This window comes from Hermetia illucens, chromosome 5, assembly GCF_905115235.1.
Source record: "Hermetia illucens chromosome 5, iHerIll2.2.curated.20191125, whole genome shotgun sequence".
Classification (NCBI taxonomy): Eukaryota; Metazoa; Arthropoda; class Insecta; order Diptera; family Stratiomyidae; genus Hermetia; species Hermetia illucens.
Window position 1 is genome coordinate 85,032,245 of NC_051853.1, and position 16,187 is coordinate 85,048,431.

At 43.8% G+C, this 16,187-nt stretch overlaps 2 protein-coding genes across 2 annotated transcripts in view; both read left to right on the forward strand.

The window, feature by feature from the left end:
• The window catches only part of LOC119657480, a 589,953-nt gene that overhangs the window by 141,032 nt on the left and 432,734 nt on the right, over positions 1-16,187 (forward strand). The gene's annotated exons all lie outside the window — the stretch shown is intronic.
• On the forward strand, positions 4,524-5,387 carry LOC119658147. Its single transcript, XM_038065415.1, has one exon. It carries the CDS (start codon positions 4,524-4,526, stop codon positions 5,385-5,387), a length of 864 nt encoding a protein of 287 aa, XP_037921343.1.

Consider the following 16,187-nt stretch of genomic DNA (forward strand, 5'->3'; position numbering starts at 1 on the left):
CCACAAGTAATCGCCATCGAGATTGCAGGGGAGTGGAACAAGCAATGTCTAGTTTCCTCGATATGCTATAGTATCGTAGTAAAATCTTCGCAGGCGGAACAATGTTTGCCTCAGCGAATACACATTTCAAATGGCGTTTTGCAATTTCACGGCGATCGATATGAATCTACCAGATGACGGCATCTTTGGCTTAAGTCTTAAATGTTTCCTATTTATTCCTTGGTGGAGTATAGAACATCCACACAGTCAGATTGTGCTTCAGTTTCACTATCATGACACTTAAGGCAGTGCAGGTGTTAAGCTTAGAGCAACCTTGCCTTCTCCTTTTCCTCTTGCATCTTCTTTTCGGTTTAATTTTTTGCTCCAACAAAGTTAGTTGTTGTAGATCTCTGAGCACAGGCGTTGTCTTGCAATGAACCACTTAAACGCAGCAAGAAATACCTCGGCCGAACGATCGTTTCCCAATTCAAAGAGTACAGCCTTCGTAACTATACATATGGAGACGCAAACATATCCTTTTAAAGTATTTGAAGCTCGACATCCGGGCGTCGACGAAGTTCGGAGGCTTCAACTGCTGACTCCGCTGATTGGAATGTGTAATAAAATTAAGGTATATGAGCAGATGGTTGCGAATTACCTTTTGATTTTTGAGGATCCAATATCCCATTTTCGTATAGTTTCGAATTGTGAAAAAGGCGCCATGTAAGGTACTGTGATTAGCATCCCGCATGATTAGGGACATGACATGATAATCTATATCTAAAAGAATTGGATGCTTGTTGTTGTTGTTCGCCTTCTGCAGCTTCCCCCCGACCCTGAGCCAGTTTTGATGATCCAGGAAAGGATGCAAGTTTCGCAACCTCTTGGTGATTGGACGCTCTTTCTTCAAGTCATCGTTCTCATTTGAAAATTCCGTTTTAAATCTCATAGCCGCATGGCTAGCATTATGCGTCTAGGCCTTGAGATTAATATGCGGGAGAGCGGTTTATTGCGCGACGTTATTTACTGATTTGCTAACCTCACATGACTGGCGCGTCATATCCTCCAAACAAGGCTCTGACTCTCGCTGACGTAGAATCGTGTATGGGCTAGCTCCACAGTCTCATCTGAAGATACCGTCCACCAACCTTCCAACTTATTAAACAAATCGGGCTCCTTGGGTATAAAGATTCCATTCGTACGTAGCTAAAAATGCTAAATATTCCTTCATTAATTGCTAAACTCCAGATGTACATATCTACATACGTTTCAAAGACATAAATATTGTGGTAATCCTAAATGAATAAAACGATGCCCATCCAAATTGGTCTAACGTATCTTTACGCATTGCCACTCTACACCGTGCACAAAGGCTTATATATGTACTTAAAGTAAACACCTGTGGTGCTAATGTGCACACATACCTATCCTATTGGACATTCTCCACAAACTTAATTAGCACATACGTACAGATATCTGTCTCGACTGATTAATACTGATATCCAAATAACGAAAAAAAATTGACCTTCTATAACTTTGTTAATAGTAGTTTAAATTTCATTCAAACTTCGTAAAGTTCTGCCCTATATTATCCCTTGTACCAATGCCAAATCTTGTACTTCTAGGTCGATCAAAAGAAGGAGGCTTTCGGGTTAATTTCTAAAATATAGTTACGTGCTATTATCAGCTTTATTTGAATAGATATCGGAGTGGAATGTATTTCAGAGCCTAGATCTTGTCAGATTTTTCGTCTGGATAGGTTTTAAAAACTAAACCTGCTTCACTTTTTGGGGGACACATTGTAAGCCCTCACTCCACTATGTTTCTCCCAATATCATAAATGAGATCAGTTTCGAAAAGTATTAATTGAGCCCTTTCATTTGATTCCCCACATGACCATTTTCGCATACATGCAAAGCTCCCTTAGCCTCACAAAACGGCGCCACTTGCTATATGTGAAGGAATTCACAGACTGCACCTTCTCACCAAATTTCGTGACAATTTATTCAACCATTTCCGAGTCGATCGGGTGCGACAAACAGACATTGAATCAATTTTATTAAGGTTTTGTTTGATTCGCTTGTGTTTTCAATGCTCTGACACACACACAGAACGATCTCCTGGCCAATTTGTACCTCTTCAGTCCTTGTATAGCTGTCAGTATTTGTGCCTATAACAGACGTTGATGACCTTCTTGACCAGCTTCCTGAGATTGGATAGACCTTCCTCTCCCCACGGTGGGAATGTCTTTTGCAGTGTTTTACTGGGAAGAGACTTCATATTGGAATGTTTTTTCCAGAAGTTCGACCTTTGACTCTAGTTCTTCTGTCGTGCCAATCTGCCACTGCGAACACTAGATACTGTGTCCTGGATAACTTAAACAAACTTCTTCCAGTTGATGCTCCTGTCGTCTCTGAAAGAGTATGAGAAAAGTGTTTACCTGTGATTACAGAATGATCTGTGATCAGATACTCTCCGTTTCCTCACCCTAAAAGTCTCGTTGTCGGTTAGTAGGGTGGTGTCAAAATTGAGAATTGGAAGGTTAGTGCACTGCTTTTATTACAAATCGATAGGCGGTAGTAATAATAAAGTCACTTTCTTGGTTCTTGATTTCGGAGCTGTGGCAAATCTTCCCAGCTAGCTATCTTCCCATAAGTGTCACAACATATCAAATTAAAATTAAAATTGTGGCGTGGTGCCAGCAACGAATCAAAGTAGGCAAGGAATCCCCCCCACTCCCCCTCCCTTACCTCTTACCATCGCGGAGTTACCATCTGTCAGTACCATCCGTCAGCGACTTCCGGCTACGCAACTGAAGAGTTTTCCTTGTACACTCTATTACTCTTCTTTTGTTGTTTGACTGCCACCTGAAATAGATTGTGCTTGAAGATGGTAAGTTTTGCCTTCTCTTGGTTTCCCAAAGTTTTGCAGTTATATTTTTTGTCAACCACCTGGGCTTTAGCGAAGCACTTCACATCCCGCTCGTCTAAGCACTGGTCTCCTTTTCTTTCGCAGTCTTTCCTATAATACGAATGATTTCGGTACTGGCTCCTAAGTTCCCTTGAGCCTCTGCTTTTTCACTGGCTTCCGGTGGCTGAGATACTTAAGGGCCTTGTTCTTTGCTGCTACGTGCAGTTCGACGACAGTGGTTTCCAATCTGGACCCTAGATCACCATGAACAACTTGGTAGGGATCAAGAAAGAAGAACGCCTGATGAAAAAGCAAGCTACAGGAGGTAGTTCGGAATCAAAAAGGCAAAATCAAAGTGCTGCACTCCTTTGAATTGGAAGGCGCCCTAGTCGACATCGGTATAAATTAAAAAGAACGGAACTTTACCACCAACACCTGGTTACCCTCCAAGGGTCAAATTTATAAAGCTCGTCACTTTCCAACCATGTAAAGTATCTGAATTCTGTTTCCTAAGTTAGAATGTAGACTAAACATAGACCAGCGGATTATAGCCATCTATGCTTACAAAAAGATCCGTGAAACAAAGTAACCTCCGCGAGAAGATGCGTCTTTTGATGTACACGTGGTCTATAGCATCTTAATGTGATGGTTTGCTCTGAACAAGAAATGCAATTGGACAAAACCTGATAAAGTCGAAAGAACGGCATGCGTAAGTGCTACTGAGGCTTGACAGTCCTGCCTTGCAGGCGCCCATAATATCATTTACATCGCCATTACATTTACAATCGCCATGGTTTCACAGTCCTTAGCAAAAAAAGCGACGAGAATCACTCCCGCAATCCCAATCACGGCGGATTCAGGGACAGTGACATTACCCGCAAAACTCTCCGTCTCTGTACTTGCACGAGCCGCTTACGACATATCCCCTGACTAAGAGCATCAGCCCATTCCTCTACGCCGTAGACATGTGCAAACTGCATTCTACTCGTTAGAAAAACTGCATTGTACTCACTAGAGAACGCCTACTACATGTTGGACCTCCTATAATTGCCATTAGCCGACTTAATCCTGGAACTCCAGCTGTATCCTTGTCCACTCCTGTTTTGATTTGCTCGAAAAAGCTCATCCTTGAATTGAGGGTCAGTAAAAGTTTTAACTCGACTAGCGACTCACCGATTGATATGGAACGCGCCGATTGATATGCGATTCTCTTTTTATTGACAAACACTATTTCGGTTATTTCCAGTGCAAGGTTTAAACCATAAGCAGTTATTCATCTGCTTACCCGTGGTATTGTGGCAACCGAAACTGACTTTTCCCGTTCTCAATTTCACCGCTTGGAGTGCTGCACATCGCAAGTGGACAACCGCTGTTAGCATTTTTAAAAAAGTCGTTCCGTCCGTCCCCACGATTGAAGTTGTTTACGTTGTTTCTGTCTGTGCACTTTATCACGTCTCAATAAATTTATGTTTACGCTGTAGTTAGCGAACGAATATTTGTGTTTTATTATCGCGCTACTACAATTGGTGACCCCGACGTGATTTTCGGAAGCCGGTGCGACCCTTGTTTCGGAAGTTCTGAATTGTGAAAACCGCGTCGTAATATTTGATTCGAATCGTGCAAGTTTGGTCAAGATGGCTACCTACACCAACGCGCATACCGAAGACCTGGACGAGACGCTGGCAGAAAACCGCGCTAGCCCCAATCCATTTATAGCTCGTCAACCCGTGTCTCAGTTCGTCGAAGCCATACATAACTTAAAGCTTCCGAATTTTTGGAGACAACGACCACAATTATGGTTCGCCCATATTGAATCGCAGATCGTTGTGAACCGCATTACAAGCGACAACAACAAATTCCACGCGGTTGTCGCGGCGCTCGATGCCACCGTCATGGAGGAGGTAGCCGACATAGTGGAGAAGCCGCCTGAAGTGAAAAAATACGACGAAATCAAGCGGGAACTCATCATCAGGTTCAGTGATTCACCAGATAATCTGCTAAGTAGGGCTCTATCGGAGTTAGAACTGGGCGATCTGAAGCCGTCTAGCCTGTGGCGTCAAATGCGGAGTATGGTCGACGGTCAGCTTAGCGACGGTACGCTAAAAACGTTCTGGCTAAAAAAACTGCCAAGCAGAGCGCGTGAAATCTTAATGGTAGCGACCAACATCGACGTGGACGCCCTGACCGAAATGGCCGACAAGATCATGCGCGTGAACGATTCACACGTGGCCGCCATCAGCTCGTCCGAGTCTAATGAAAACCGGTTCGAACAAGAGCTTGCGGTCATCAACAAGAAATTCGAGCAACTAACGGCTGAACTACGAAACAACCGACAGAGACAACGATTTCGATCTCGCTCTACGGGACGGCGACGAACAACCAGCACATCGTTGCCATCGTCACCCGGCGCCAACGATATTTGCTACTATCATCGCCGCTTCGGCAACTGCGCAAGGAATTGTCGTGCGCCATGCACCTTTCGCCAGCCGGAAAACTAATCACCTCGTCGTCACTTTCTGCGGTTGAGGATGACGAGACTCCATCAAACCGCCTACTCGTAAGAGATCACCGTCATGGATTGCGTTTTCTTGTCGATAGTGGAGCCGACGTCTCAGTGGTTCCGATGAAGATGTTTTCGAAAACCACTAGCCCGTCAGATGTGTATCCCATCGATACATTCGGAGAAAAGCTTTTGAATCTCGATTTCGGACTTCGACGTGCCTTTAAATGGAAATTTTGCATCGCCCGAGTCAACCGACCGATCCTTGGGGCAGATTTCTTGCGACATTTCGGATTACTTGTTGACATCAAGAACAAACGACTGTTAGACTCTAACACATCCCTCAGTTCAACAGCATACAGATTCAGAGGCGCCGATCCGACGATATCAACGATCGATCCGAACAACTCTTACCATCAACTTCTAGCACAGTTTCCCGAAATAACAACGACCGTCTTGCAGCCTACGACGATCAGCCCGCATATCATTACAACCGGACCACCGGTTTCGGAAAAACCCCGACGACTGCCTCCTGACAAATATAAAGCAGCTAAGGCCGAATTCGAATATATGATGGAAAAAGGCATCTGCAGGCCATCGAACAGTCCGTGGGCAAGTCCATTGTTGCTAAAAGCAAAAAAATCTGGCGAATGGCGTGCGTGCGGTGATTATCGCGATCTCAACAAAATCACCGTGCCCGACAGCTATCCGGTACCGCACATCCACAACATCTCGCTGGCAAAAAGATTTTTTCGGTGATTGACCTTAGACGAGCTTTCTACCAAATCCCAGTCGCGCCCGACGACATTCCAAAGACAGCTGTGATAACCCCTTTCGGGTTATTCGAATTCCTGGTAATGACATTCGGACTCCGTAATGCTGCACAGACGTTTCAACGACATATCGATAATGCACTTCGTGGTCTCGATTTCATTTGGGCATACCTCGACGACATCTTTATTGCGTCCGATTCGGAAGAACAACACGAGGAACACCTCAAAATCGTTTTCGAACGACTTCGTATGTACGGACTAAAGATCAACCCAGTCAAATGCGTATTTGGTGTTAACAAGATAGAATTCTTGTCTCACCAGATCTCGTGCGACGGAATCGAACCATCTCCGGCCAAGGTCAAAGCGATCAGACAGTATCCGAAACCTACGAACATCATCGAGTTGCGAAGATATCTCGGTGTAATCAACTTTTACCGAAGGTTTCTGCCGGGAGCAGCTACAATTCTCGCACCCCTCAGCAGCTATCTGCGAGAAAGCCGAAAGAACGACAAACGTCCGATCGTTTGGAATCTCGCATCCGAGCATGCTTTCGAAGAATCAAAACGACTAATCGCTAACGCGCCGATGTTGGCACACCCAGTTGCCGGCGCCAAACTTTCAATTACCACCGATGCATCCGACGTCACAACTAGTGCCGTACTCGAGCAATTCCACAATGGACTTCGCCAACCACTTGGGTTTTATTCCAAGAAGCTATCCGAAACCCAAGCCCGATATAGCACATACGACCGGGAATTACTCGCAATATACAATGGCGTGAAATTCTTTCGACATATGCTAGAAGGACGTGAGTTCACGATACGCACCGACCATCGACCGCTGATATATGCTTTTCAACAAAAATTGGAGAAAGCATCACCGAGACACTGCCGACAGCTTCAGTACATCTCACAGTTCACCACCGACATCGTCCATGTCTCCGGTCAGGAGAATTGTGTCGCGGATGCACTGTCTAGAATCGAAATCGAAGCCATCGCAATGCCGGCTGCGGTCACGATCACTGAAATCGCCGACGCACAGGCAGACGACCAAGAACTTCAAGAATTGCTAAAATCCACATCCTCGCTTGTCCTGCAGCAATTCACCTTCAGCAACAGCGGCAAGCCAGTCTACTGTGACACATCAGCGCAAGTCATACGACCATACGTACCGCGCTCTCTCAGGCGGAGAGTATTCAACGTCTTTCATGGCCCATCACATCCCAGTGGCCGAGCAACCAGCAAAGCAATGCGGAAGAAATATGTTTGGCCCGGAATCGCCAAAGATTCCACCACCTGGGCCAGAAACTGTATTCAATGCCAAAGGGCAAAAATACATCGCTACGTCCGAAACATACCACTGCAGTACGCGCAATCGGGCAGCCGATTCGAGCCCGTCCACTTGGACATAGTTGGCCCGTTGCCACTATGCCAAGGACATCGCTACCTACTGACAATGGTCGACCGATTCAGCAGATTGCCAGAGTCTGTCCCAATATCCGATATAACTGCAGACACTGTCGCAACAGCATTCTATGCGCATTGGATAGCAAGATTCGGATCCCCACGCACCGTCACTACAGACCAGGGTTCGCAGTTCGAATCTTTCCTCTTTGGAGCTCTCACTCAGTTGACTGGATGCAAGCGAACACGTAGTTCTCCGTATCACCCAGCGGCCAACGGCATGGTAGAACGCTGGCATCGAACTTTAAAAACCGCGCTTAGGTGCCATGAGAATCACCGATGGGTTGAGACTCTACCAACAGCACTACTCGGCTTACGGACATCAGTAAAATCCGACTTGAAGTGCTCACCAGCCGAACTCGTATACGGCACAACACTTCGCTTGCCTGGCGAACTATTTCTCGACACCGAAATGCAAAACGATCCGCAGATATTCGTCGAAAAATTCAGGCAAGATATGCAGCAACTTCGCGCCACGCCGGTCGAACATCATAGAAAAGACAGCATGTTCGTCTTCAAAGATCTGTACTCCTGTACGCATGTCTTCCTTCGAGACGATACCTCACGGAGGCCGCTACAGTGTCCTTACATGGGACCTTACGAGGTTGTAAAGAGAAATAGCGATCGAGTGTTTACGATACGATGCAACGACAAAAGTGTTGTCGTATCCACCGAACGACTCAAACCAGCGTACACAATCCGAGAGGACGACGACTTCATCGAACCAGCTATCATCCAACATCGAAGCGAATCACAATTAACAAATCGACCATTGCGAACATATTCTGGACCGAAAAGCAAGAAAGTCACAATCGCTCAATGACCTCGATCATCTCGATTATTGACAAACGAATCAACATTCTGTCTTGTTGACAATCCATCATGTGTTCGCTAGGAGGGGGATAATGTGGCAACCGAAACTGACTTTTCCCGTTCTCAATTTCACCGCTTGGAGTGCTGCACATCGCAAGTGGACAACCGCTGTTAGCATTTTTAAAAAAGTCGTTCCGTCCGTCCCCACGATTGAAGTTGTTTACGTTGTTTCTGTCTGTGCACTTTATCACGTCTCAATAAATTTATGTTTACGCTGTAGTTAGCGAACGAATATTTGTGTTTTATTATCGCGCTACTACATTATCAATATGCCAAGTCTACTTTGTTGCCGTTCGACAGTGCGTTCGCTAACAAGCCGCGTAACATAATTTACTTAATAGGGGTGTAATAGGTGTGTAATGTCAAGTCTTAGCAGACTATCGTGAGAAGCGTTCCCGCTCCGTGAGGTTCGGCCCTAGGATGAATGTCGGCGCTACCCCGACGTGCCTGCAGTGTGTGCAACACTCATCAGACTTTTCGTTGCAGTTATTCATTTTATGGTCTACCTGGCTGAATTTGCGGAATGTGGTTCGGGCTTAATCTTATAACGAATCTCGCTGAAGACTTCCGAAAACGGTTTTGCCTTCCGTCGACTTAATAAGTAGACCTGGCGATCTAGCCCTCTTTTGTCTCCTCATCTTTTCTTTAGTGTCCGCCTTAATTTTAGGTAGAGGTTCTTTTGATGACATATTATGTTTTCTTCTTTCTCTTCACCTTTTTTTTTAGCCTTGGAAAATATCCGGATGAAGTCTTCTTCAGATGCCCCTCCCGCGTTGGGTATTTCCCAAGTTCATTCTGCATCTGCGATCCGATTGGCTTTCGGTGTTCTCAGTGGGGGACGGCCGTGTCTGTTCATCTTCGCTCTTCATGTCTGCCTGTAGTACAAAATACGATCCAGAAGTTGCTCTAGCTCCATCAGTCCGTTTTTCACGCCGTTGGTGACTTGAACTTGTTCATATCCTATTGGATTCATAAAATTCCACCGAATATTGATCTGAAGCGTTTCACACCGAAAACGTTAAACTGTTTGAAATAACTTATACCAGCAGACGATGGTTATAAACTGTCAAACCGGAGAGGAGAAAATGACGATGATGAACACCCCAGGAAATGGAGGCTGGGGTTTGGCAAGGGCGAGCTCATACTTTGTTCGGATAATTCCGATGTAGTCACAGGTTGTTTGAGCCCGAAGTGCGGAGTTCACTCTGCTCTTCTGATTCCTGGATGAGAGGGGGTTTTGACCAGCGCCAGAACCACTAGGAAGAATAGTTCAAGGTTATTTGTTAGCCTGTTGTGGCCTAAAATTGTTTTGTCGAAAATGAGATATACTGTATTTCCGGAACCGACAGTTTCCTACGTCAAAGTGTTCACTTTAGAGGCGTACACTGGGCGTGATTTGGAAGAAAACAACTTTAGCCAATAAAGGACAAACTCTCCTCTATTGTGCTAGGGAGAAATTATATAACAGATGGCCAAAGGAGAGAACCAAATTTGAAAGAGACCGGTGGATCCACAGGTTAACGAGTATGGTATGGGTCGAGTAAAATCACTAAGAAGTAGATCACAGTCCGATAAAACTTATTCTGGGGTGCGGTGATAATAGGAAATATCAGCATCGATAATATTGGCCGTGTAACTAAGTGCTAGCGCTTCCCTTCCTAAAATTGCAATATTAGCGGGAAAGTATATATACAGTAAATATAGTTTTATCCCACATTTTCCACCGGAATGATAATCAACACACCAATTTCATTTAATTCATTTGATAAGACCTATATAGATCGCAATATATAATTGAAAATGAAGTAAATGTCATAAATAATTGACAACAAATTATATGGCACATTTCTGAAAACTGCATTAAGTTTCAGGTAAACAAAACGAAATTGTCCTTAAACTCTCTACTTCCCTGGAAGCAATTGAGCTGAAAGGAGGCAGTATGGTGCCAGCAAACTTTTGAGCCCTAGAAGGCTCTTAGGAAGTTGAATGAAATTGTTTATTGAATTAGGTCCAGAAAGTCCTATTTGTCTTAATTAAAAACTCTCATGTTTCCTGCCGTCATACGAAATGGTCTCCCCTTGAATAATGGCCATTCATTAATTTTCGATAAATGCCGAAAAATTAACATGTTGTTGGGAGACGAAAAGCAAAACAAAGGGAAATGAAAACAACGAAACCTTGAAACTTAGGACACTCAATTGAAGTGGACGATTCTCGTTTAAGCTCATTTCCAAAATTGCTACCGTTCCTAATTAGCACTCATTCGAGGTGTGCACAGCAACACGAAACAAAAAAAAACAAAAAGAACTAATTACAGAAAATGAAGTGGCTGGGGAAGTTAAGAAGCAGGTTCCGACTTTAATTACCTCTAGAGCCTTTGATTCGTTACTGTAATGAAATTTTCTTCTAGAAGTGTCCTTACCATTCCCCCTCCTAATGACTATGTTGGTTAAATGAGAGAAAGTGGATTCTTGTGTTCCAAAAGTGCCCACTGGTTATAACACACATAAAGAGAGGAAAGGAAAATAGGCCAAGCTTAACAATGAAATGTCCTGGTACGTACAGGACGGCCAGAATGAGGATTGTTCTCTTTAAAGTACTTAAATGCAGAAATGTTAATTGTTATGGAATCCCCAGCTACTAAGTTGGAAGCTTTTGTATAAATGCGGTAATTGACAAAGCATCTTTACAGGATCATTAACATGAGATAAGGACATTATTCTTGGTTACCGTATAAATCGGCAATCAGTTGCAGAGTTGACTGCATCAAAGGATACTTTGCTTGCCACTGACAATGCCGGTGATACCTTTTTAAGAAAATAGGTTGTTTCCATTCTGTCCTCAGAGAGTGAAGTCTTGGAGAGAATCATAAAGTTAAACTTTCCTGGCATAGTTATGGCATGAGGGACTCCGCATGAAGTACTCGTAAATTCGTCTTTGAGACTTTAATTTACAGTTCCTGCCTTTCTCATTAATTTTTCCTCGGTCATTTTGCAAGTTACTCTAGTTTCATATTAAGGGCTTCTCTGTTATTAATGATATGTCCTGGAACAGCTGCTTAAAGCTCATTAATGCTTAGTCTTCAATCTTACTTTCTACAGAATATTACAGCATATCCACTTTAATTTCAGCTTCGGAGCTATTAGCTTATTAGCAACATTCATTTGCAATCACTTCGATCAAGATTGCGTAAAACGAAATCCCATTAAAAGGAATTCAGGGTATTCCTACTTGTCTGCTTCTCTTCATAACTACCTGTTCGTTGTTAGAAGCAAAAAATTTTCAAATGGACGAACTTGTTATCATGTACTTCGGAGAGAATATGGGAATTATCGAGCCATAGGCTTACGCTGCTTTTAGAGGAGGCTTTCAATGTAAATATTTTTCATTTCTGACTTTAACAAGTACTCTCTGAGGCGATTCTCACTTCTGCTATATGATTGCCAGAAAGCCCAATGTGGGCTATATCGCGTTATCTAACTGCATCTGCTATTGCCATTGATTTTTGACGAATGGCGTCAGCTTCCCCAGGACTTTTCAAACACTTTAAACTCCTCCACCACTATTCAGTGCCAGGTTGTTTTGGTGCGGTCAATCTGTCATACACTCTTGGATAGTAGATGTCATTTCAAGACATATCTAATCATTGTCGCCTTTCTTTGATTCTGCGTCCAAATCAATAAAACTACGGCTAATTAGTCCAAATGTTGACATAATTCTTCGCTTGAAATGGTGTCAGGTCTGTTGTTCGGTAGCACATTTCTCATAAGAGTCCTCAAGTTATAGTCGTCATCTTTCTCCATGTGCCCCTCTCATATACATATGTAACAGCACATTAGGGTCTTACAGCTTCAATACGATGTTGGTTAGCATGTGGACATTCTAAATTTCGGATAAAGATGCGAAGGTGGGCTTAGAATTCATAATTTATCAACAAATATCGAGTTCCGTACTTCGAGTCAGCGATAGTTCTACACTTTTTATGTTCTAGCAGGTAGGAACAATGTGATAACCAGATTTGTTAAAAACCTGCGTTTTCCCAACCTATCGAGGCTCTCCCTCTCCGGAGTCGTTTGCGAAATATTTGGTTGTCTCCGTTCCATTCTCTTCACAAAAGTTACTTTTGCTGTATTAATTAATACCACTTTTTTGTCCCCCATTCTCCCACTGGCTAAATATTTCATTGATAACAATAATCATTGGCGCAACAATCCAATCGGATCATGGACCTAAAGTGTGTTCATTCAAGATTGTAACGGTACACTACAGGATTACAATATCCTACAGGAGACAATGTGGTCAGCATTGCGCTCGCCCGAGATTATTACCCGGATTCAGCCCACAACTGAGTCTACCGGTATTTGACGCCAAATTACCATACAATTTCCATGACATTTGCGAATTACCGACGTAGTTGTCGTCCTATTCATGTGATCACTTCTTACAATTGTAGCGGGTTTTTGCTCAAATCCACTTAAAGTTTCCAACGAGCAGAAGCTTAAATACAGCTTGTCACGATTTTGTGCAGGTGAGACAGAGTTGGTTATGTCCGCTGAGGAGCTGCATTCATAAAAAAAGGCAGACAGACTCATCGACAAATCACAACTACTGGATAACAGATCCTCGACATTCGACATCAAGCGCAAAGATTCTAGCTACAGCCTTATCCGCTGTGGTTTGAATTTACTCGAAGAATATCATCTTCGTGTTTGTCATGATGCGAGGTATTTCACCAAGCCCATGGTTTCACAACCTGAAAAGTAAGGTCTTTGGGTACCATCTCCTTGGTCAGGACCACGACTTCGGTATTCTTCAGAGCTAGAGAGAATCCCTGTTCAGCCTTCTATCTGCTGACTCGCCACGTCACCTGGGGGTGGTGTAGTGGTGCTCAACCGTGCGTGCGGTAACTAGTGTCGCAACATCATCTATGTATCCGATCAAATGCGATACATCAGAAATCTCGAGCTGTGGAAGACTAGCGTATAAGATTCCAAAAGTCCGGGCGAAGAATAGATCCCTCAGCCGCCTCTGATGTGATCTTACTCGGCACTTCCACAATGGCATCAATTGTGGATGGCCCCGCTCTAAAACCATATTGTGTTGGTGAGTACACTCTCGTAGCACATATTGCGTCGGTACTTCCTGACATCATGAGCTTCTCAAGCAGCTTCCCTGTTGTGTCCTACATATCGGTCTTCAATCTTCCTGCGGGAAGGAAAAACACCCGCTGTCAAACATGCCTTGAGTGCGCCGATTAGCAAGTCCGACTTATATTTGCGTAAACATTTCAGTACTTCGCTGGGAATACCATCTCCTCCCGCTGCTTTTTTGTTTTTCATTTGCGGGATCGCCTTTTGCAGTTGATTAATATTCCTCAGAATTCCAAATCTCATCAAACTCGAGGAAAAAGTGCAAATGCAATTTCTTCCATCTTCACTGCTCCTATTCTTATGGAACAGGGTATCCGCTAGGCTGCAAGCTTTTGGTAAGCGGCATGTACTCGAGAACCCAATGAATCCTTGTTAATGTCGCAGATTTATTCCTACCAGAAGCGAGCTTTCTACCCGCTGATTTCCTGCAGGAGTTTCTTCTCGCTCTCTTGTATTCTGTAGATACAAAAGTTACCCTTGCATGCTGCGCAATCTGCCGAAGTCTGTTGCAGTTCTTTCGTAAACTTACATAATTCGCCAACGTTGTCCAGTGTTTCTCCGGTAGGTATTTACCGGACGTGAGGACATTAGCATGTGCCGTTTGTCACTTCGAAGGCCCTGTACTGGTGACCATGGTCATAAAATTTTCCAGTACTCTTTATCGTTCATATTGTCCTCGCAATGAAGGTGTCAGAATACCGGAATACTACCAATATTTAGGACAATAAGACCTTCCTGACGCGATTTCCAAAATTTGTGAGTATCCAGAATCTGGTTGGCGCATGCCTCTTTCGGGGACTCTGGGGTTAAAGTCTCCTCCGGCTAGAATTTTCCTTCGGCGTTTCGAATTTCGTGCTTTAAGACGCCGAAATTATTCCGGATATCAGACGTAGATTTGTTCGGTGTGAGGTAAACGCTGAAAAAAGTCATTTTCGCACAAAGAACACAAACGAAGTTGGCGCAACAATCCATATTGAATCAGGGCCTTGAAGTGTATTAGAGCACTTCATTCAAGATCGTAACGGTACACTACAGTAACACTTTAGGAGGCAATATGGTCAGCATTGCGCTTGCCCGAGATTATTATCCTGATTTGACTCAGGTACTCATTCACAGCTGAGTCGACTGGTATCCGACGTCAAATCACGATACAAATTCCACTGCCACCAGTGAGATTTGAACCGCGACCATTCTTACGACGGCCTTATGCTTTAACCACTCAGCTATCCGGACACGTTTCGACCATGGACCCGTAATTTCACTGTATCTTTTGACCTGATGTGCTAGATATATCGGCATCGCTTCTACCTCAATACTGCTCTCTATGGAGCAACAAATCAGCTCTTTTTTCTTGCATCATAAACCCCATCAGGTCGCGACCAGTAGCACTCCTATGTATGTTCGCTTGTAGGATGTGGACTATGGTACTGGACTTTTCACTTTATGCAACCCTTCTTTGAAGACCCGCACCCAGCACCGGGGCAGTTTGATATTATTCCTGGATATGTTGTTACGTATGGAGTCGAGATGCATTCAAGTTTTAGGACTGTTTGAACTATCTAAACTTTCATGTCCAATGAGTTTGTTAGCGGACGACTGACTCCAAAACGCTCCTAGTGACCAAAACTGGATCAGCCGTGACTGTAGGTTATCTGCAGAATTAAATTCATACGATTCCATCTTATATTCGCGAATTCGGTGATAATTACAATCGGTAAATGGTAACCTAGTGCTTATGCGAGAACATTTGCGTCCTCCAGAAGCCACAGCACTGGTGTGGCCAACCAAAAGACCCCTATTTATTTCTTGTACATTCGTTCCTACATGGAAGCGACCACGTGTAGATACCCTTTATGAACTAAAGGATGGATGGATGGACGTTTGACTGATCGGCGGATCTTGTAAGTAGCCTTCCTAGATTTCGGAATAAGTGCGTCTTCCAGGAATTGCAGCTAGAGTCCTCAGCTAGTCTTTGCATCAATCCGTCTGTGATTTCGAAAAGGAATGGCGAAAGTGCATTCAGTTTCCAAGGGTAGAAACACTAGTCCTGTTCCTACTGAATTTTCTTCACTGATTTCGATCCTCATGTGCTATGGCTCTAGTTTCTCCAATAAGCTTCGTAGTTCGCAGTTCTTTCTCCAACTGGGTGTACGTGTACAGAATAATCTGGATACCAAATTTCGATGCCATTCCGCCCTTTCTCTGGAAGCTGCAATTTTTCCGCGTAACTTTGAACGAGAAATAGTACTGCGTAAGCCACACCTTCGTATTGTCATCAGAAAAGTTCAGCAATAACATTTTGAAGTGTACATCTATCCACCTGAAGTATATGAGGCCCTGTGAAGCAATCAATCAGGTTTTATTTTCGTCGTTGATAATTATAACCTCAATTCTATAAACGATCTCTGCGGCGGCTATTTTAACTAGGCAAAGCTAGTTAAAGCTGTAGAACGCCCGGTACTCACAATTTGCCCTTCCCTACCCACATCTTAGTCTCTACTCCTCTCAACCATCAACAATATGGTGTATTAAACCTGGT

Excerpts from the sequence above, each read along its gene's own strand:
- LOC119658147 (XM_038065415.1), top strand. The coding sequence starts at position 4,524 with ATGGCTACCTACACCAACGCGCATACCGAAGACCTGGACGAGACGCTG.